General features: G+C 45.4%; 1 protein-coding gene across 6 annotated transcripts in view; it reads right to left on the bottom strand.

Annotated features, from left to right (window-relative positions):
• Positions 1-21,300, bottom strand: part of PAK5 (p21 (RAC1) activated kinase 5) — a 313,912-nt gene that overhangs the window by 27,019 nt on the left and 265,593 nt on the right. For 5 of the 6 annotated variants that reach the window (XM_027693383.1, XM_027693384.1, XM_027693382.1 and 2 more), the window contains one exon: positions 11,687-11,901. In XM_027693383.1, coding sequence (XP_027549184.1) covers positions 11,687-11,901 — 215 coding nt within the window. Of the gene's footprint in view, positions 1-11,686; positions 11,902-12,036; positions 12,108-21,300 lie in introns of those variants that run through there. The other variant, XM_027693387.1, reaches the window with a different exon arrangement.

Below are 21,300 nucleotides of genomic sequence, written 5' to 3'. Positions count from 1 at the left end.
CTGAGATGCATTGCTACTTTTCAGGGCAGAGTCAGTATTTTACATCTGTATGTGATTAGTGCTGGGAACTGCGGGGCACAACATCGTGTGAGTCTTCCCACGGATGATGTGCGCTAAAAAATAAAAGGTCTTTGTACAACTGAGGCGCATGACACTACCACAGATTTTATTCTAAGGTCCAGAAAGGTGCTGATGGGGGATTTTCAAGGGGAGAGGAGGCAAAAACCAGAGCCCCACCCTTCCAGTCTCGCTCACCCATACGTTTATTGTACAGACCACTGTGGTACAGGGTACTGGCACTGCCTGCCAGCATGGGAATGCAGTTTGCTCTCAACTGCAGCACCAACTAAAAAAGCCTGAAGAGAGGGACAGCCTGCAATGCACGAAGTCACACTGCAGCATAAACCCTCTTTGTAGCTCAGATGACATTTCCCTAGATGAGGTTCCCCTCGTGCCCCAAACATGCCCATTAACAAATGCAAGGTTGATGGAGCATTAACCCAATTAATGATCCCGGCGCTTTTTTTCTCAGTGAAAGATTCCTGGCTGCGGTTTGATTGAGCTTTCTGAAATACTTAAGTCAATTCCAGTGTGATAAAATTTTACGCCTAGAGAAGTAATTGCCTTCATCTGACAGCTCTGGCAGTGGGGCACTTGCTTAGGAGGGCAGAGGCTCTTGGGTCACTCCGCTGCAGTCGGGGTCATCTCCCTGCTTTTAATTAAAATGAGGATTTTGACAGTCTGTTAATTTAGAAGAAACAATTTAAACCGTATTACTTTTGGCTGCGATTTGCCACGGCAAAGGAAGCTTTAAACACAGCAGATGCTTGAAGACAAAGTCAACACTCCTGTTTCAGAGTGCACGGGGCCAGCTCGAGGAGCTCCTTGTGCTCTGCAAGCCGTGGCAGAGGGTTGGGAATTACCTTCCCACTTCATAAATCATCAGGCGGAGGCACAGAGCGGAAGAAGAAGCTGGTGAGTGCCTGAGTCCCTGGGGCCATGCAGCCAGAGCTTCACAGAGCGATGGGATCACCACCCATGAGCCCAGCAAAGCCCTGCCCAGGGCTGAGACAGGCACTGCAACCACAGCCCTGCAAATTTGGGATTAACACACTGAGGAAGGGCAGGATACCGTGTGCAGAGCATTGGTCATGCTGGCAGGCAAGGGACTGTCAAGGTACACAGGAGAAATCTTCCTGCAGCCAGTGATGTGCCAAAAAATGCCTCAGCCCCATGGTCTTAGAACAGTGAGAAAAACTTTAATGTGGTACTTTTTAACACAGTAAAACTGTGCATTCCTGGTCACACACATGTAAGAGGTGCTTTTTAATCTGACTGATGTCCCTATGGGCTCCTTAGTCCTCTCCTGAAAGCTCACTCCTTAGTTTCAGGGAACTCGGGAATTTGTATCGTCAAAATAAAACCAGAAAATAATTTCATATGCATTGCAAATTGCAGCATTCTTTCCTCCAAGGAAGTATATTACTTTTCCCTTTCAAGGACAGCTATCAAATGGGAAGTGCAGCCATAGGAATGCCCTAGGGAACGGGGACTGACTCCCACTGAGCAGTTTTCACCTGCAAACGTGGACATACAGCAAAAAAGTTCCCCTGTGCAGAAATCTAACGGACAGGGTCAAATTTACAAGGCAGGTGAGAGGAAAGACAGGAGGAGCTTCCCAAGCTGACGTTTTAATTACTCACTCTTGCAAACGAGAAGTGCAAATCAACCCCCTTCTCGACCGAGGCAGGAGATTTCGGAGGACGCTCTGCAGCAGAGGAGCTCGCAGGGGTGATGCCCAGCACAGCCCCACGATATCTCATTTACAAGATACTGCTCCAACATTTGTCAGGTAATCTCGATTTGACTCGATTTGCTGGGCTGCGTCGCCACCAAGTGCACTCTGTCCTCGGCGGCAGATTGGCCCTGACGCGTTTAATGAATTAATCTGCCCGACAAAGTGAGCTCCCTCCCCTTCCTCCGGCCCCGCCAGACAGCACGGGAAGTCGGGGAGAAGGAGAGGGGCAGTGCAGCCACTGCTGATAAGGGAGAAATGGGGATGCTTCCCCCTGCCCAGGGTGTGGGATAGGAGTCAGACCTCATTTCCTGCTCCAGAGTGTTTTCCCAGGATGGTTCATAAAAGCCGGTGTGTTTAAACCAGATTTCTATGCCTATATATCCCAATGCTTCAGGAAAGTCCTACTTCATGTGGAAGCACAAGCCTTAGCAATAAAGATCTTCGCTTGCACTGTGCCCAGTGAGAATTACTAAATTCAAACTAGGACATAGATACCAATTACTGTTCTGCTCAGACTACAAAACTGTAAAATTCAGTACAATTCACAGTCTCTTGCTATTCTTTTAACTGTGTGAGCCAAAGCCTGTTGGATCTCAGCAATTAAAAACCAGAAATGCTCATCTTAAATACTTCTCTTTTGTTCACTTTTCTCTCTCCAAAGATCTGTATCTGAAACGCCCTTTTTCTTTTTTTCTGGCCCACACAGTTCATTCCACAGACAACAGAAAAGGCATTTAAAAGTCTCTGCAGGTAAGTCAGTGTTGTTCCCTGGTAATACACAGCACTTGTCTGGTGTAATTGGATCCTGTGTGAAGGGGAAGACAAGGAAGAAAGAACAGCAAAGCACTTTGAAATTCCTACAGAGCCACCAAAGCCCAGATCTAATCATGTCAGAGCAGGAGATAGAAAAAACCACATTTATACCCAGAGCTTTGGCTCCACAAGTAAGTGAGCTGCTTGACAACATTTTTTTTCCCTCTGATCCTATGACTCTTACTGAACTAAACTCTGCAGGGCTTGAATAAACGTGGCTGTTTGGTTATAATCATAGAATCTCAGAACGGTTTGGGTTGGAAGGGACCTTAAAGACCATCTATTTCTATTTCATTGAACATAATTTAATGGGATTATAACCAGGACAGTTTCTGTTCTGGACTACAGTGGATCAAACCAAGTTCAGTAGCAGACCTAGGGACAAATATATCACTGAGATGTGCAGAATGTGCAGTTACTGAGAGATTACTGTCATTGCATGGTTAAAGGGGAATAGAAGCAGCAAACACCGCCCTGGTGCCAGTGTGGAATGCAGATGCTGCAGGACTAATTTTATATGGAAACCCCCTCCACAGACCTGTTCCTAAGTGGGCTTAAGCCTTGAACAAAAGCCACCAGGATGCCCAAGTAGATTTATCATTACTTCAGCTGTCTGTGGCCACTTTTGACATGTATGGATATGAACTTCCAGAGATTTCCTGCTGCCACCTAGTGTTTCCCACGGCCGAGCAGCGAGTTTTCTCACATCGACACAACTTGCTGTCTCAGGGACCTCAGCAGCACCACTGCAGGTTTGGCCAGTCCCTGGAAACAGAGAATCTCCTTACGTGTTCTACTCCTTCAGCTTTCTCAGCTGAGCCAAGCAAGAGCTTGCTGGACTGTGCGACCGAAGGATGGCAAAACACCTTCAGCCTCTTCAAACATTCACTGGAGAAAGCATTTACTGCTTACACTTACTGTTTATTTTTCTGGCTTTGCTCTGGGGGATCACTGCCACGGGACAGGAACCAGAAGGACCCACTGCCACCCCGAAGCATCACCTCCACCTGCCCAGTCCTTCATGGGCCCAAACCCCGTTTCTGGCCCCAGAGAGAGTTTGGTCAGTGCAGGGAAGGTTCTGGAGGCCAAGGACTTGGCTAAACAAATGAGAAGGAGCTAACAACAACAGCAGTAGCCATATGAGCAGTGATGGAGTCCTTCATCTCCAGGCAGCAAGCTGGGAGAGAGGCTCATTTTTCAGGACAGGCAAGCCAGCAAGAGGAGTTACTGGGACAACGTCCTATAGCTTTGTCTTCAGGGACTAACTTCCTTGTTAAAAAAAGAACCTGATTATGAGTGTCCTTGCTCAGGATCTAATTCCTGGCTTGTTTCAGGTTATACAGTGCTACCTGGAGAGTATTCCCAACCTTGTATTCCCAGAGGAGACCGGATTCAATTTCTGAAATGCTGACACTGAGAGTTTGCCCCTTTTATGTGTGGACCTAGAGGTTAACGTGGTTTTCGAGCTCTAAAGCAGTCTGGTCGGCCTCAGCAGATGTAGACTGTGAACTCTAAATTGACTTTCAATCTTTATTTAGTGTACTGCAAAGTTCTGCTCACCCACATAAGCTCTCAAAAGCAGAACTAAAGCTTGCCCTTGCAAGATTGCTCCAACACTAATATTACTTAAAATTGCAATACCGATGTGCAAACAGCATTTAAAAACATTCTTTTACTCATCATATTGGAGAAAACTGCTTTTACCCACATAAGTCTGTAATCCATATTGATCTGTATTGTTGTCTATGCCTGCTGCAGGCTCAGGTGAAGTAAGTCCTTCGTCATGTGAGGAGACCGATTTGACTCAATGCCAACTGTTGCATGGACAAAGCTTACTTAGGTGATGAAGGATTTCTGAAAAACTTCCTTAGATGTCCACGCTGCAGACAGTAAACTCCAACATTCCTCCAGGGAAGAGCTCAGTTGGCTCAGAGGGACTGTGCAGGTGTAGGTGTGAGCCTGTCTCCAACTGTCTGCAGGAGGAGAGTATTGGTAACAAACGTTCTTTTAGGGGTGTCAGGGACCTTTTAAACGAGGGGCATGATCAGCAGGCAACTAATTATCACCCCTCCAAGGCAGTGGGGCAGAAAGACGCGCTTAAGGTCTTACTGCAGTGCTGAACTTGTCTTCACAGTCCAGTGTGGAGCAAAGCATCATTCCCTACCCTGCGCTGGCTGCGGCAACCACCTCTGAAAACCACATTTCTGCAGGTACTGCTCCTGCATCACTTGAGCATATTTAAAGGACAGAAATAAGATGGAATGAGAAAAACTTGGTTTGCCACTGGCAGTATTTACTTTGTGTGCTAGGAGAGGGTTTTTCACTGGCAACCTCAGTGTTACTCTGCTATGGCCAGGTCTGGCTTGTAAACCCTGGTGCTGGTGTCTACAGTCCAGCTGCAGACAAACCTCCACATGCACCTGCCTGAACCCTGCAATGAGGGACAAATATCTTGGTCAGAAAAGGTACGTGAATAATTGATTTTCTAGTTCAGTAGCAGAACTGAAAAACTGAGGAACATCTTGTGTTTTGAGTCAATCTGAGATGACAATAATGCTGGCTTTTCTCCTCCAAATGAGGCTCCGGAAAAACAATGTGAAAGTCAGGCTGGATGAAAAGCAATGGTATGAAAATGAAAGAGCTGCTGCTCACAAGCTGACCAGGAATTTTGCTGTTCAGAAAGCCAGAAACTCAAAACTATAAAGAAGATCTAAGAATGCATCAGATAAAGTGCCACGAGAAGAGGCATTTCCTTTAGAATGGAATGGAATAGAAGGAAATGGAATCGACTACTTCAGTTGTAAGAGACCTATAACAATCACTTAGTCCAACTGCCTGACCAGTTCAGGGCTGACTAAAATAAAGAATGTTATTAAAAGCATAGTCCAAACGACTTTTAAACACTTTTAAACACTTTTCTCTCATGAAAATCAACTTCACAGGCAGCAACAATATTCTTTAAAACATAAAAAAATTCCTAGAGAAAACCTCTAATTTTCAGAAATCAGATGATCAGAAATAAACCCAAAAGTTTCCTCTCTACAACGTAGAACATACGAGAGTATATTAATCTAGTGATGTGAATTCTAAAGAATTTCTGAGCTGGGTACTTCTTGCACTGATTCGTCCTGTGGCTGATTTTTATTTGTACAGTGATAGATTTCCTGTAAGACTACACAAAACTGGCAGCTTGGCTCTTCTCACACCAAGTGAATGTCACAGTTACACACATCCATGGACACTAGGTGGCATATTTGTATCATATCTGTACAGGGAGGTACAGAGAGTAACCAAAGTAGCACTGTCACTCGAAAATGCAGTAACCAAATAGCCCTCAAGAGTGAAGCATTACCCCTTGGAAAGAAAAGCTTTCACTGAAAAATGTTGCAGTACTTTCTTCTGGCACCATGTAGCATGAAAAGCATTCCCATTCAGTGATCAAAATAAACTGGAAGTGGGGCTGCCTCGCAGGAAAATGGCAAATCTGACCATAATCACTTGTAGATGAAGATAATCACAGAAGAACTTTGGCTGGAAGGCATTTCTGCCTCCAGTCCACCCTCCTGCCCAGAGCAAGGCTAACATCAAAGTCCATTCAGGCTGCTAAGGGCATTGTCCATCAAATTCTGCCCTCTCCTTTCCGAAGGCTGATATCCCACAGTCCCTCCAGGCTACTGTCCTGCTGCTCAACCACACTTGGCAGCAAAACATTTTCCTTCCACATGGAATGTCCTCTGCTGCAAGGTGTTGGCCCTTTTTGGAGACACCCCCTCCACCTTCTCCCAGCTGAACGTGCACCAGACACAACATGGGATTGCACAGCGTGTAATTAGGAAATGTGAGTTAATGTGCACGACTCTTCATGATGTGGTTACAAGGAAGGCCCACGAGATGTCAGCAGCCTTCTAATCCTGTCCTGTCAAGCAGTGCTGTAGATCCACAGCATTTGGTGGGATGGGAGTCAACCTTCCTCAAGCAAGGAATTCAGACTGTCCCATCTACAGAGGCAGGAATGGGAGGAATAACTAAAAGGAAGGAGTTACCAAGAAGGAGAAGTAGACATTTGGGTGGACGAGGAAGAGAGGTCAGGACAACCACTGATTTGTCTACCTGGCCACAAACAGCAGGCAAAGCCTTTGAATGGTTCTTTATTTCTAAATCCCTCATCTCCCGGTCAGGCATTTCCCCTTGTGCAATTCCACATGGGAGGAGAGGGATGGAGGAGTTACCTAATGAAATCTGGATATTTCTGACTGCTCAAGCTCAGACAAGGACCCTGGCTTATCTCCTCTTTGAGGTCTTTGACCAGGCAGCATCACTGTGCACAGTGTCCTCCAGGTAAGCAAGGAAAGCATGTAAATGCAGGGAAAAAAAATGACAACTGAAACAAGACTTGAATTTCACTGCTGGAAATATTTTAAGAGGCCAAATAGGATGGCAAACAGAAATACCTTCTTTTTCATCTGTCATCATGCACAGTAAACAGAAGCTTTGATTTTCATGCCAGAGCTATTGAAAGGGCCACAACCAGTAACTCACTTTCTGATTGCTTTTCCCCTGTGCAGTAGAGAGGCTGAAATGCATCAATAGAAGCTTAGAAAAGTTTTAAAAATTACAGCTGACTCACCAGGATTGGGGTCAGGGTTTGAGAGGCAGAGGGGAGAAAAGCTAAAACTAGTAAGACAAAACATATAGATTAGACCACTGGAACATGAGGATGAAAGGCTGGGAGAAAAGCTGGCAACGCTGTGGTCTGTCCCCTGCAGAAATTCTCTGCTCAGAACACCAGGTAAATGAACTGCCATGGGTTAATGGCACAGTCGATGTGTATCTTAAATTAATGTGCATCTCAGCTCAGACCTGGGGCATTCAAGGGCATTTGGGTCAAGTGATGGAAAGGACAATGTGTCCTCTACTTTTTAAGGCAGCTCAACCCACATGGCACAGAAGAGGCTTCTGCTGCCTTCCTGACAGTACAGCATCAATGTCAAGCTGAGGGAAGAAAATTCAGGAAAATTCCACCATATGAGCATGGCTGGATTTGCTGTAACGTGCTCAGGGGAAAAGGACATGCAGAGGTCCCAGCAGGAAGGATTCATTCTTTTTGATGCCTCTGTGTATTTGGCCACCCAAACACTCACAGCTACGTCCCTTCTTCCTCAAGGACAAACTGATCACTGTGCCACCATCAAGCTGGGGACTCTCACCTGATCTTGCTGAGTGTGTGGATGGCTGAAACTACCCAAAGCATCAACAAAAGCAAAGGGATGGAGGCTTCACGCATGCACCAGTGCAGACAACTAAAGAGTAACCCCAGCATGGTGTTTTTCATGAATAAATGGCTTTTTTCCCTCCAGTAACTTGACAGAAGCGAGGACGCTCAGCTGTTCCCTGCACTGGTAAACATGAGAAGGGATTTTGACAAGTCTTCAGTGCCATCCTGCTCCCACTGACAGCAGCAGGCACTCAAGGATCTTAACAGAGCATCTTTACAAAGCCAATGATAAGCTCTTTTGGCAAAAATCCCCAAAATAAGGGTTCTAGTGTTTGTTTTCCTAATATTTTGAGTGGAGTGGAGATGCATTTGCTTAGTTATTGACTCTCAGGCTTTCCAAAAATCAAAGGGTGGCAACAAACTGAAGCTTCTGTGTAGTATAAGGGTGATGACAAGGCAAGCATGCTGTGTGCTAAGAATAAACATGCAAACCACGAGCTCCAGGTACACACAGAACTACTACAAAGTATTGAAGGAAGAGGAACGAGAGGCCTGGCATCAGGATCTCAGACTTCATGAAGTCTATTTTAAGTGCAAGCAGACACAGGCAGTTCACATTTTTCATGCAGAGATGTTTTCAGTGAAAAATCAGCCTTTTTTCACCCCCTCTGTCTCCACACCACAAACCTATCAAGATCACTGCTGCTTTCTATTTTTCATGAAATTTCTGCGGCATTTTACTGACTTGTGGTGGCACCTGAAATACACAATCCTCTGCCGGTATCTGGGTCACCCACACTGAGAAGGGGAATCCCATTATTGTCTCTCCTTGTGTTTGAAATGAATGAATTTGTACAGTCAGCTCAGGTTTGGATTCAAAGGCTGATATTACCATGACAAGCCGCCGCCACCCGCGTGCCAAAGCACTTACAAGCCTTTCATCCCAGCCAACGCAGAGGCAGGGCAACGACATCCCCCAGGATATTTGGGAGCCCAGGGCGCTGCCTCTTCATCATTGCTGCTGCTGCCTTTGAATATATAGATGGAGCAGTGAGAATATTTATCGTTTATTGGCTTTACCCAAAGGGATACGCTGCCTATCAGATCCTCTCTGCTTTGCAGGCTGAGAAACAAGCAAACACCACTAACAGGGAAAGCTGTGAAATCTATAGAAGTCAAAAAAAAAAAAAGTCTTTCCCTTCCTCTGCCTCAGCTCGGGGTGAAGCCCAAAGCAAGCAAACACCAGTTCTGTCTCAAACCCAAGAAATCTCAGTCTGGCTCTATGATCTGTGCTGCTCTTCAGTCAGGAAGAAGCACCTACTGGGACACACTTCTGCCTCACATCACAGTCAATACTGAAGGAATTAAACAGAATAAATTCAGGAGCACATAAGAGCAGAGTTACAGAGCTGCTGTATGACCTGAAACCTCAGCACCAACTAACTCTGGCCAAATGCCTCAGCATGACCTAATCCTGTGACTCAGGGAACAATAATGAACCTTCCTCTGCTACACATCAGTGCATTCACAAGTACATCAAGTGAACTATGAACTGCTGGGTGGAAAAGGGGAAAGTTGTAACCAATACTGAGATCTCAGAACCTTTGGTTCCTGTCTCCATGAACTGCAAGTGCATTTTAAATCTTCAGCTCTCAGTGAAGCTATGAAATCATCAGTGCCCTTTCAACACTAAAGGTACTGGTGCATGTGCACACATAAAAAAATTCATCTAAATGAAATGATTATGCTGAGCTAGTTTAGGAACATTAAATAATCTTTGCTTTAAAGTGGCTGCAACTCAGTTTCTCTCCATGAGTTGTTATAACAAAATAAGGATGTTAATTCTTAAAAAATATACAGTAAAATGGTATCTTGCAATAGAGTTGAAAGCAAATTCTCAGATTATAGTCAATGTCTCTTAGTTGCTATTAAAACTAACCTGTGTTTTCTGTATTATGGAGGCCCATTTCAATAAGCTGCAACTGAGTCTCTGGCAAGGAGAGAAACCGGAGGGTGAAGGCACAATTTCTTGAATCCTCCAGTCTTAACACCATTTCCTCATCTAACTATACCTTTGGAGCAGTGTCATGCAATCAGCTGCAATTTGGGTAATCTCCTTCCAAATCCACATCTCCCATCTCCACAGAGAACCCCTCCTGAGGGTCTCTCTGCAGATGGGTTTGTTTGTGCTCAGCCCCATGGCCACTGCTGTGATGGGGACCAGGTTGTCCCTGGGACACACGTCCTGGGAAGATGCCGTGGGATGCACGGATGCAGCAAGGACCACCATTGCCCAGGGCTACATTGGGAGAATGAGCTCGGACTGGGAACTGGATTTTGGTTTCTGGCCACAGCCAGAAACAGTTTAGTTCAGAAGTATGTTCCTGGTATTTGCACATATACAGACCCCTGATACAGAGACAGAAAAGCAAGAATTCACAAATTTCTTGGAAATACAGTGATTTTCTCCACTTCAAAACGTGGCAATTGCCCGTTTGGGGAGCACTGCACATGTCCATTTGCAGACTGAGACCCAGAGTGGTATGGCCTGTACGGTGCTGAGAAAGCTATTACATTTTAAAACTTCTTAAGCTGATGGATTTAATGGTTACAGAACTGCAGGAAAGAGATGGCAGCTCTACAAGATAATAAACACCCTTCTTTCCCCCCTCCCCATTTTAAAACATCTTCATGCATTCATGTAAAAAAACACCCAGAGATATTTTTGGTGTTAAGAAGGGCTGCGGAACAAAGTTGCTCTCCTCCCCTAGCAGGAAAAGGTTTGCCTACTTTTTTCCCTCATTATTCTGGGTCTCTATTATACAGTACAATATTTTATTATAGTAAAATAGCAAGGCTTTGGTTTTATCCCCCTTGTCCTGAAGTACCACCCAGCAGTCCTGATCAGCAAGTGATGAGTGCCCTTCAGGAGCAGGCAGTAAATGTAAATTTAGCAAAGAGCACTTATCAAATATAGCTACAGGGTCCACGCTCTCAGGATTATCTGATTTTCCCTTGCTGCAGAAAAATCCACATGAAAAGGAAAGCCTAAATTTATTTTGCAGCTGCACGAGGGGTAGATGTACATGGCTGGCAGGGCACAGGCTACCACCACAACACAGGTGTGGTTCACTTGGCTGTCAGGATGTGCAATCCCAGAAATGCTGCTTCATCAGGGCGAATTTGTCTACCAGAATCCTGAGCCTCTGGAGGGGGATCCCAGAGCCATGCTGGCTCCCTGTCCAGTGCTGCTCTACCCTCTAAGCCAAGTTTTTTTCCCAGCTGTCCAGCCTGAACCTCCCAAACCACAGCCTGGGGCTGTTTCCCCTCATTTTACCACCCAGCGAGTTCAGCTCCATCCCCATGTGTTACCCCCTCCAGGCAGCAGCAGGTGGCAATGAGATCCGTCCCTGAGCTCCCTGCCCGGCTGAACAAGCAATTTAATTTTTTTTCCTTTGGTGTACTTTTCCCTTTCTCCCTTGCTCCAAACCGCCTTTGCCTAAAGCGCTGCTCTTAAATTAATTATCGAGGAGTTTTATGCTGCAGAGGAGCATCGTTTTGGGTCTCCATGGGGACTTGTGGCTTTTTCTTCTGCAGCCTGGGAGCATGAAGGCTTGGCCCTTGCCAGACCCATGACTCATACTCTTCTGGGACATTCACACAATTTTTATATATATATATAAAATTCTTTTTTTCCTTGCAGCTCTACTGTTAAATGTTTGGCTTTGCACTCGCACGCTCCCCAGCCGTGCCTGCCTCCCGGGACAGCCACTGTGCAATGCCAACACACCACTGGCATCACTTCATTAAGGTCACAAGCAATTAAAGGCAGGCTGGGGAACTCCCAAGGGACTCTGTACCTTCATAGGAGCCAGCTGGATGGGAGTGATGCATGATGGATCCACCATAGGCTTCGGCCGGTTGGCCGTGTCCGCCAGCAAACTGTGCCACTGCTGAGGTAGTCCCGTGAACTTCTGCTCCCGGTGGTCAAAGCCAGTGTGGACCCGGTGCTCGAAGTTAGAGGGCCCAGAAATTTCAAGTCTTTTCTTCTTTTTCCCGAACATGGTGAAAAAATCTGGAGAAGTCATAAGGAAACAGGAAAGAAAAGAAAATTTAAAAAAAAAATCACCGCATCTTTATGCTTTGTTGCAACTCACAGGCGTTCTCTCTACTTCCTAGGGAATTTTAGTAGATGGCATTAGCCAAATACCTGCATGAACTTCACTCCACACACTGAGATCTGTGTGAGGGAAGGGCTTATCTGACCTCCTTGCTGGGAGATTTTAAGAAATAAATCCAGCCTCTTACCCATAAATGTTCATAATACCTTCCAAAAATGCCTCTATTCCCAGGAAAGAAAGCCCCAGGTCCTACTTTCTGCTTCCCTCTCTGTTGCAAGTTACATCCCATGGAAGCTCCCAGCCTGGAGCAATGCCAGCAGCAGCGGATGGCTTTGCTCAGAGGACGGCACTCGGTGTAAGTGGTGAGCTGTGCCCTGACACACCACAGAGCAAACGCACACACAGCTCTGCATCTCAAATCTACCCACCAGACAACCCATCCCAGATGAGAGCCCGGCCCTGCTGTGGTCAGACATAGATCTCACACACCAGCAGTCAAAGGAAGATTTACTGCTGTGCCATTTCAGCCATGCAAAGAGACAGAGAGCTCAGATCTAATTCTAACCTGGTCCAAGGGACTTCATTTGCATTCAGAAAGGGTCCTGTTTAAAAACAGTATTGGGTATCAGCTACTACGAACATCACAGTACATGACTTCTCCTTCAGGGGAGAAATGATTGCTGTGAGAGCCACATGCCCACAGTATCTGGGTTTACGTCCACTTGGGTGGGATTCACTAAAGTGATGGCTCTGCTTCTTTTAAGATCCAGAAAGAAGGATCAGCTCCTTTGGTCTTTGTGAAGGTGCTGTGGAGAAGAGAGAGGAGTCCCTCCAATGCTGTACAAGCAAGGAACTGAAGGCTGATGGAGGAAATGTGAACTTCCCAGCTTCTGCATTGCTGGAGAGACCTGGGTTGGCCTGGCTACCTGGTAAAGCTAATTGTTACAGCACTTGCTCTACAGAAAATGAGCATTTTAGTCAATTTTTAGTTGTTATTTCTTGATAAGAGCAGGTTGGTTTGCCTTCCTCCTGCTGCTTTGTCCCTCCTGAGAAGCCTGGGGAAGGCAGCAGGAGGGTTTGCAGGGCACACAGGGATCACAGGCTAACAGGCTAGCTGGGGCCAGAGAAGTTTCAGAGACAAAGGGGAAGGAGGCATGAACTGCAAACTGAAGGGAATGAAGGTATTTGCTCCTTCTACTGGCACAGGAAATAAGCCAGTACACCCAAAACCTGCATTAACCCTTGGGGTTGGTGGGTCCCACCTTACAACAAAGTGGAGCAAACTAATGGTTACATTGAAGCAAGTTCAGAATTGACTTTCTGAAGGACTCCAGAAATCTGCTGCATAAGGCAAGGAAAAATTCCTGGTCCCAAGGAAACTGCCAGTGGTCCTGTCACTTTTCAGTGAAACACTGTCCTGTCCTGGCAAAGTCCTCTGCCTGCCTTCTGCTGTCCCAAAATAGTCCTCCACCTTGATCTCTGGGCCATTTCAAGCAGGGCTTGCTGAGCCCTTGAGCAGCATCTGTCTGAAATAGCAGCAGGGCGAGGAGGTTGGCAAGCTCTATAGAACCTCCTGTGCTACAGGAGAGACTCAGCTGTGAAGGTGCTGCCCTGACTTTATGATTCAGGAGGCGGAGAGGAGAAGCTCAGAGAAGAAAATACAGTTGTGTTGCCGCTACAGCAAAAAAAAAGATGGGATGATAAATCAGGTATTTATTCCACCCTCATTTCCTTTTATTAGTTTACTTAAAGATCAAGCCCATTATTTGAAAATTGATTGCTGGCTGCTTTGTAAGTCCCCCCTGTGCATTTGCAGGTGATTGTCTTCCCTGCGCATACTTTCTTTGGCTCTTTTTCCATTTCCACCACCATAATCTTTTTATTTGGCTTGTTGGTGCATGTTGGGTACCTTTTGGCACTCACAGACAGGTTTCCAGCCTAACCCAAAGCCATCCTGGTTGGCCTCTGCTCAAAGATTATTTATTTTCCAGGCTCAAACAGAAGCAGCCGGGTAGCAGCTCGTGTTCAGCGCTCGTCCGCAGGGCTCCACAAATCGCAGCCGGCTGCAAATCAATGGCACTGGATTGATTTCATTCACCCTCTGGGATGGGAATCTGAGAGACTGGAATCTATTGGAGTAACATTTTAAACCATCAGCTCTAGACATGTACTTCTGCGCCCGATCAATGCCAGCACTTGAAGGGTTTCCTGCTGGACTTGCATCCGAATGCAGCTGTTGGATGCTCCAAGTCCTCACGAGCTCCAAACAACATCAGGTAACTAAAAGCACATCAGCTGGTGTAGTGCATATTGCTTTTAAAAATAAACAGCAGCTTCATTCAACAAGATATTCCCCTTTTGGCTTTAGATTGGTCTTTGCCATGTTGCTCTTTCCTGTTTCAATGCTGTTGCAGATAGAAGCAAATGTGAAACTTGGCCCAGTGGGACCTTTACTTACTCAGGACAATATTTTAGTCTAAAACTGGATGCCAAGGCCACACTTTTGCACAGGCATGGTGTCTGAGGGTCTGGGCAGTGGGACTTGCCCCCCCTTTTGACTGCAGCTCATGTTTAGATGAGCTTAAATCGAGCATGAAGCTCCAGCAGGACAGACAGGGATCCTGGCACCTCGCACAGCCAGGGATGGGTTCAGCCATGCGGGCAAACACAGCAATGCTGTGGATATCAGTGGCCAGAGAACACCCCCCGTGGGGCTGTGCCTGTGAAAGGTGACCAGGAACCCTGGTTTAACAGCAGCCTGCCTCCCCAGCAGCTCTGCAAATGGCTGCTCAGTGCTCCTGAAAGGAGCAGAGCCTCCACCAGCTCTTAAGGGTTTCAATAATAAATGCTGCACACTGCCGCTTCACTTCATCAGCCGGCAAGGTCTCTCCATTCCACTGCAAAGCAAAACCAACCTCTCCTTAGCACAGTCCCTCTAAATAACTGTAACACACACAGCAATCACAAGGAAACTTCATTTCCTCTGATTTCTCCCAAAGAATGGAAACGATGCTACTTGTTTTCCTTAGCTGTCTGAGGATGGGGGTTTGGGGCAGCCAAGTCTGTGAAACCTTTAGCTCTGGGTTTCTAAGTGTCCCAATTCAGTCTCCACTGATGTGCCTGGTCTCAAAAAAGGAGAGATGATTTAATTTTTGCTATGGCTAAAATTAATTTTGTGTCATTTTGATATGACAAAAAAAAAGGCATTTACTCATTTAATAAGCAGAAGACATCCTGGATGAGTGAACAAATGTTTTCCAAGAATTATAAAACTCTTTCAGGATTAAGAGGTACCCAAGTGCTTTGAAGAGAAATGATGGACCTTTCCAGGATGCTGGATAGTGTGTATAGCATAGAAATTATGGAATTTCTATCAAGGGCACAGAATGTATGAAGTTCAAGTTCACTCAGACACCTGCCCGTTCTTTGTCATACAAAACAGCAATCCTCTCACAGTTGTTAAGAAATCCTAATTTCCTCAAGGGATCACTTAGGAAAACATCCCACAGACAATGGGGCAACTGCCTGCCTTTATCAGGGGCACAGGGAGGTAAGAGGCTGTTGGGCAGCTCTGCAGAGCTGCCTGTGTGCCATCCCCATGCCAGAGCACTCAACCTTAATTTAATTCTTCCCGACAGCTTCCAACATACTCCTGATTATGCCAGGTCTCTCAACAAATGCCACCTTTCTGTGCAGCTCCTCCTGCACTCACCCCCATGGAACAAGAGGAAATGAGAGGTATCATACTCGTAATTTGTTGCTATTTTGGTGGGGATGAGCACAACCAGGATGTCTGTCCTTTCCTTGCACGTGCTTTGCCAAGGGATGGTCCGGCTGATTTCAACACCTCATGGGGACATGAGGGGAGCCTGTCCTAAAAACAGCTACCACTGATGACAGTGGGCTTGAGCTGGCTTTGAGGGGGAAGAGAAAACAGGACTCATCACTGCATGGCTTCAGTGGGGCACTTCCACAGAAAGACTTCACTTGCTCTCACTCTGAAATGATGTAGCACATTAATTTTGTGCTTGTAAATGTGAGGTTTGAAGGAGGCAGCCCTTCAGTTACAGCAAACAAAGAGTTCAGCAAGTGTGACAGCATGAGACCAAGAGCAAGTCTGTTCTTAAGCAGGGGAGCCAGGAGATAAGTCTGTTCAGCTCCAGGCTGCCATGCCAAGGTCCTCCAACCCACGGTCCAACCGTGGCACAAGAATAAAGAGAAGGGACTTTCTCTACCAAAGCCATGACGGAAAACACATGGACATGGCATTTACTGGAGGAAAACACAATACTGGTGCGGAAAATCTGACTATCACACCACCTCTCCTCCTGAGTAATCCACAGCAGGGCTGGTCCCGGCTGCACCAGTGGGGAATGGGGAAGGGACAAGGATAGCAGGAGAAGTGTGTGAGCTGTGCTCTATAGATACATCTACCCCAACCCTTTTATAACTGCAGTGTTTGTCTTACTCTTCTTCTTTGTCTCTGCCCAAGAAAGGAGTACTGCCAGCCCTGCCGGTGCCTCCTGGAGACCCAGGACACACCTCCATCCACAGCTGCAGGCACCCAGGTAATGCTGGAAGGGTGCTATCAGGAGCAATCACTGCATTTTGCACTTAATGCTGTTTACTGTAGTGCCTAACAAATCGAATTACATGCTAATCAGCACACCCTGATCTATGCCAGGCTTGGCTCTTTGCACTGCACTCCTTCCTAGGCATAGAAATAATTCACTGAGCATCACAGTGCCATGGACTTCCAGACAGGTCCAAATTTCACCCCCGACCTTCAATGACAGATCAGGTGCCCACACAGAGAGGAAATTCCCTGTGTCTGACACTGCCCCTGCAAGGCGTGTGATGTGGACCAGCAAAGCACATCCACTCTGTCAGCTACTGCACTACCACTGTGCTGCCTCCCAGTCACAAATGAAGGTGTTTTTCCACCAAGAAGTATCCTACAGTCCTACCCCGGAGCATGAGGGTGGCAGGACTATTTTGGGTGCCAGGGGAGCAATGGTCTGTGCTCAGGGCAGGATTTCCAGCATAGCTTTCCCCAAAAAAGTTACAGCCTTGCCAGCTCATCTCCCTGAGCTCACACAGAGGTGACAGGTTGCTCTGTTGGTTCAATCTTAAATGCTCGACCCCATCCTGGGATTTTCATGAGTTGTCCCTCTCCTGTACTTGAGACCAGGGGACACTCAGGGACTGATGAACTGAAAAGCTGAAAGTCCAGATATATGTTACTACCCCCAAAGAATATATTTTTGCACTTACAGCAAGTAAAATCAAAAGCAGCTGAAATAGAAGAAAAAAAAGGGTGACTTCAGTCCTAAGGTTAATAGTGTTCTGAATCTTTTATCACATCCCAAGTAAGAGTAGTCCACTCAACCCACCAAATAAGAAAGAAGTCTGCTCAACTCTGACTTTCTGTTCCCAATGAAAAAGTCAGAGCCACTTTTTTCTTCCCCTACAACAAGATATTCTTTTCAAGTTGGAAAGACCTACTCTATATTGTCATCTTGAAAACTACCAAGGAGCCCCAAGTTCACCCCCTAAGCACTGACAACAGCCCTTGCCATCCCAGGTGTCCCCAGAAAACACTGAGCAAAGGTCTGCGAAACTGCCATGCACAAAAACACACAATAACCTTACAAAGTTAGTACCTAGAATAACAAAGTGAGATAGGTGTTTTTACTTAAAAATGGATCTTTTAATGACTGTGTACCATAGCTGCATGAGACCTATGTTTTTTTTATGGTATTTCAGCAGGCAGATACTGTGTCCCACTAACCCAAGGAAATCATGTGTATCCATCATGACCCTGAGCCACCCTGGGAAGCCTGCAAGGGTTTCTCACACACACCTCGAGCACACGGCCGGGCTGTAAATATTCCCTCGGGAGGGGCTCTGTGCTCAGTCTGCCTCAGCCCAGCAACATGTTTGCTTTTAAACAACCAGCAATTAGCTCAGTTTCAATCAGGAAGCACACCCTGCATTAAGCCTGTGAGCCTGTATTTTCCGCAGGGATTCCCTGTGGCTCCTCAGCTGGGCAAGCAGCAGCAGAGCCCTTTTCCCTCCGGAATGGGCACGCTATTAGCATCTAAAAAACTGCCTTTGTGCACACCGGGTATCACGTGCAAGCCCAAAGTGGGGGACAGTTCTGGGCTCAAACCCCCTAGTGCCCTGTGAAAAGGTAGGTTTTCCCCCAAAGCAGCCACACAGCCGAAAAAAACCTGGTTACAGCCAGAAGCATTAATAAAATGCTTCATTTTTGAGAAAACTGACGGAAACACAGATTGCAAAATGGGAGATGGGTGCAGGTCGCCTTCCTTTGATAACTTTTACTTACTAATAATAGTTTTCTGTAGCACAAGGACCTCAATTATTCCCCTCCAGAGCCACCCAAATGCAGTAATTCATCATTAGCTTTGCTGGCTTCTGTTCCCGCGCTCTGATTAATTGTAACCTTTCCCGATATTTGATCGTAAATGAAAGAGTATGAATTGAGAAGCACAAATTAAATTAATGTGTCAAGGCAGCTTGCATAGCCAGTGCTCCAGACAAATGGGAGCTGGGCTGAAACTCAATCTCGAGGAGAAAGCAAATGTCTGGTGTGGACTGACAGCAGCATAAATTGCTGAGAAATTCTCCGTGAGCGAGAGGTAAAAAGGATGTTGGTTCTCCTTGAGCTCACACGGGTCCCAGTTCTCACTGCTGAGACAAGTGGAAGAGACCAACATATATCTATTTAACTATACAGCTATTAAAAATGAGAGGTTTTGGTGTTTTTTTAAATAAGGAATAGCAACAGCAGTAGTTTTGTATTTCCTTTTTGTTTGCTTTAAGGATGGTTCTGAGCATCCTGGAGGGGACCTTCTGCTTCTGGCTGCAATCAGAGCATGAGTTTCCTCTGCAAAAAAAAAAAGGAGTGGGCCTTCATTGCAGGCTTGCATTTTTTAGAACTTACCTCTATTTTTCTATTTTTAACTGAAAATACAGAGAAAATTACCCTATTTTTCAGGAGATTACAAAAGAAGCATTATCTGGAAAAGCACAGTGAACTGAGTAAGAAGCAAATAGAGTTTAGGGAAAAGATCTTAAAAAGCCCACTGGTTTCAGGTCAGGCCTGAGAAACTACTGTGTCAGAGGAGAAATCCTGTTTGACTTTCCAGATGAGACATTCCTAAACACTTTCCTAACTCCTAGAGTGTCATTCTGGACGTACAGGATGGAAACGAATACGGGGCACGCAGGAATCGGGGGGGCAGCTGCCGGCAGAGCACCTCAAATCACAGGCAGGTGAGTCCTGTGGTCATATCTTGTAGTTAATCACTCATTTCCTGGTCTTATCCAGAGGGGTATCTCATTACTTCTGTGGATACAAGGTAGTTTCAGACCTTGTGAAAGGGTATGGTTTGTTTTGTCATGTGAATGGACACGCAGGTGAACACCAGGTTGGTTCACCAGCCTAAGGGGAGACCCCATTTCCCACGATCTCTGCTTAACCCTCTGCTCTCCTCAATTATGATTTGAGCATTTCAATTTGGGAACAGCAGAATAAACCCTTGGAAAGTGTTCTGATATACCCTATAATGCATCAAGATGGTGACTTCAAACACTGCCTCTCTGGCAGCAACAGAAAGGATCTACAAATTGTGAATGAAGCCAGCCCAAATTCTGAGTCTTCTACCATCCTGCTAAACTCTCCCACACATAAATAATGTACTGATAGAAATCAGTCACCTGTGACCACACAGTTTTCCAGACAATCTTTTTCAGCTCAAACTAAGTATAGAAATACTGTTTTCAATGCATGCCCATGTGAGTTTTAGAACAAAAAAGCTTGACAGTCAATAGGATTCAACTTATTATCATGGATTTTCAAGATGTCTTATATTTTTTTTTGAGATGGGACAAACTTGCAAGTGGTTTAAATTAAAATACATGCTTTAATCATAGAAAGATACATACTAATGGACTAGACCAACAAAATGCCATCTTTCCCAAAGCCCCTCATTTACCCTGCAGCATTCTGCTCATTTCAACCCCGGGTCAAACCAGCCAATTTTTCAGAGTTTCTATGTCACTGCACAATATAATAAAAATGCATTTAAACAATTACAAAGCGTCCAGGTCTTGTCATTGTCCACGTTCCTTTTCAATCCCACAATACCCTGTTTACGGTGGAAAATGCCTTCATTTGCCACAGCACAGCAGCGTGTCTCTCGATAGCTGGCCCATGAGACACATCTAATAGAAATGCACAACGGAACAAAAGACAGGAAAAAATAATAACAAAAGGCAATGTATGCTTCCAGAGAAATAGTAAAAGCTGGTACAGAGTGGCCAAACTAGGATTGATGTACTCCAGGGAACAATACTCATTCTTCTTATTGAAAGCTACTCTTGTACCAGGACTCGTTTCCACACACTGACTGACACGTGCTTTCCTAATTTGGAAGTCTTGTGATTCCCAGTGGATTTTAATGCTCAGTAATTTTCAGACGAGTAGCTTAAATGCATATATTGTAGTCAGTCACTCTCTATTATCTCATACACATGCACACATATATAGAAACGTGTAGACAGAGGTTCTTGCAGGGAATTAGTCTGCAACAGCTCTGGGCAGATTAAAGAGAAACATCCCCCCCCTTCAGAGCCCCCTAAACCCCTGGAGGTAACTCAAATAATTTCTATCCCTAGCAATTGAAAAGATTCCAGGTTTGCCGAAGCAAATAGTCCCTTGGGTGCTCAGCTTGAGATAATTAATGGTATTAACTTTGTAGGCAACGCTGGACATCCACAGGGAGGGGGGATTAAATAAGGGACCCATTAAATGAGTCACCCCAAGTCTCAAGTTACTTCTGAAACTTCAAGTAGCTGTAATTCATTTTTTTCTGAGTTGATATTATTAGTAGTATTTTAAAATACTATCCTGTATGTGGGTACTCTATTTCTATGTTTTGAGATAGAAAAAAATAATAAAAGGAAATATTATCCAGAATTAAAGTGATGACATATCAGTAGAGAAGACAAGGTGAGCAGGGTGATCAGACAAACCTGAATGAAATATCAAAACCAGAGCTGTGAAACAATATTACATAATTCTGAATATTAGTAAATTAGGACATTCCCAGGATAAGAACTGCAAGGATATGAAATTCTGTATCTGTCAGGAGAAAAGATTGAGCTTGAGAAACACTTGGAAAATTGTTATCAATCATGTACCTTCTTTGCATTTGGGGCCACATCCTCAGTGGAGTCTGCTGGAAACGCCTCCCCAAAAGAGATGGATTGGCACCAACTTGTATCACAGCGAAGGGGAAATTAAAATGTCTTGGGTTTGAATGTAG

This window comes from Neopelma chrysocephalum, unplaced genomic scaffold (assembly GCF_003984885.1).
Source record: "Neopelma chrysocephalum unplaced genomic scaffold, ASM398488v2 Primary Assembly neopelma1_91, whole genome shotgun sequence".
Classification (NCBI taxonomy): domain Eukaryota; kingdom Metazoa; phylum Chordata; class Aves; order Passeriformes; family Pipridae; genus Neopelma; species Neopelma chrysocephalum.
The sequence above is the reverse complement of the archived record's forward strand: the minus strand, read 5'-3'. Positions and strand labels throughout refer to the sequence as shown.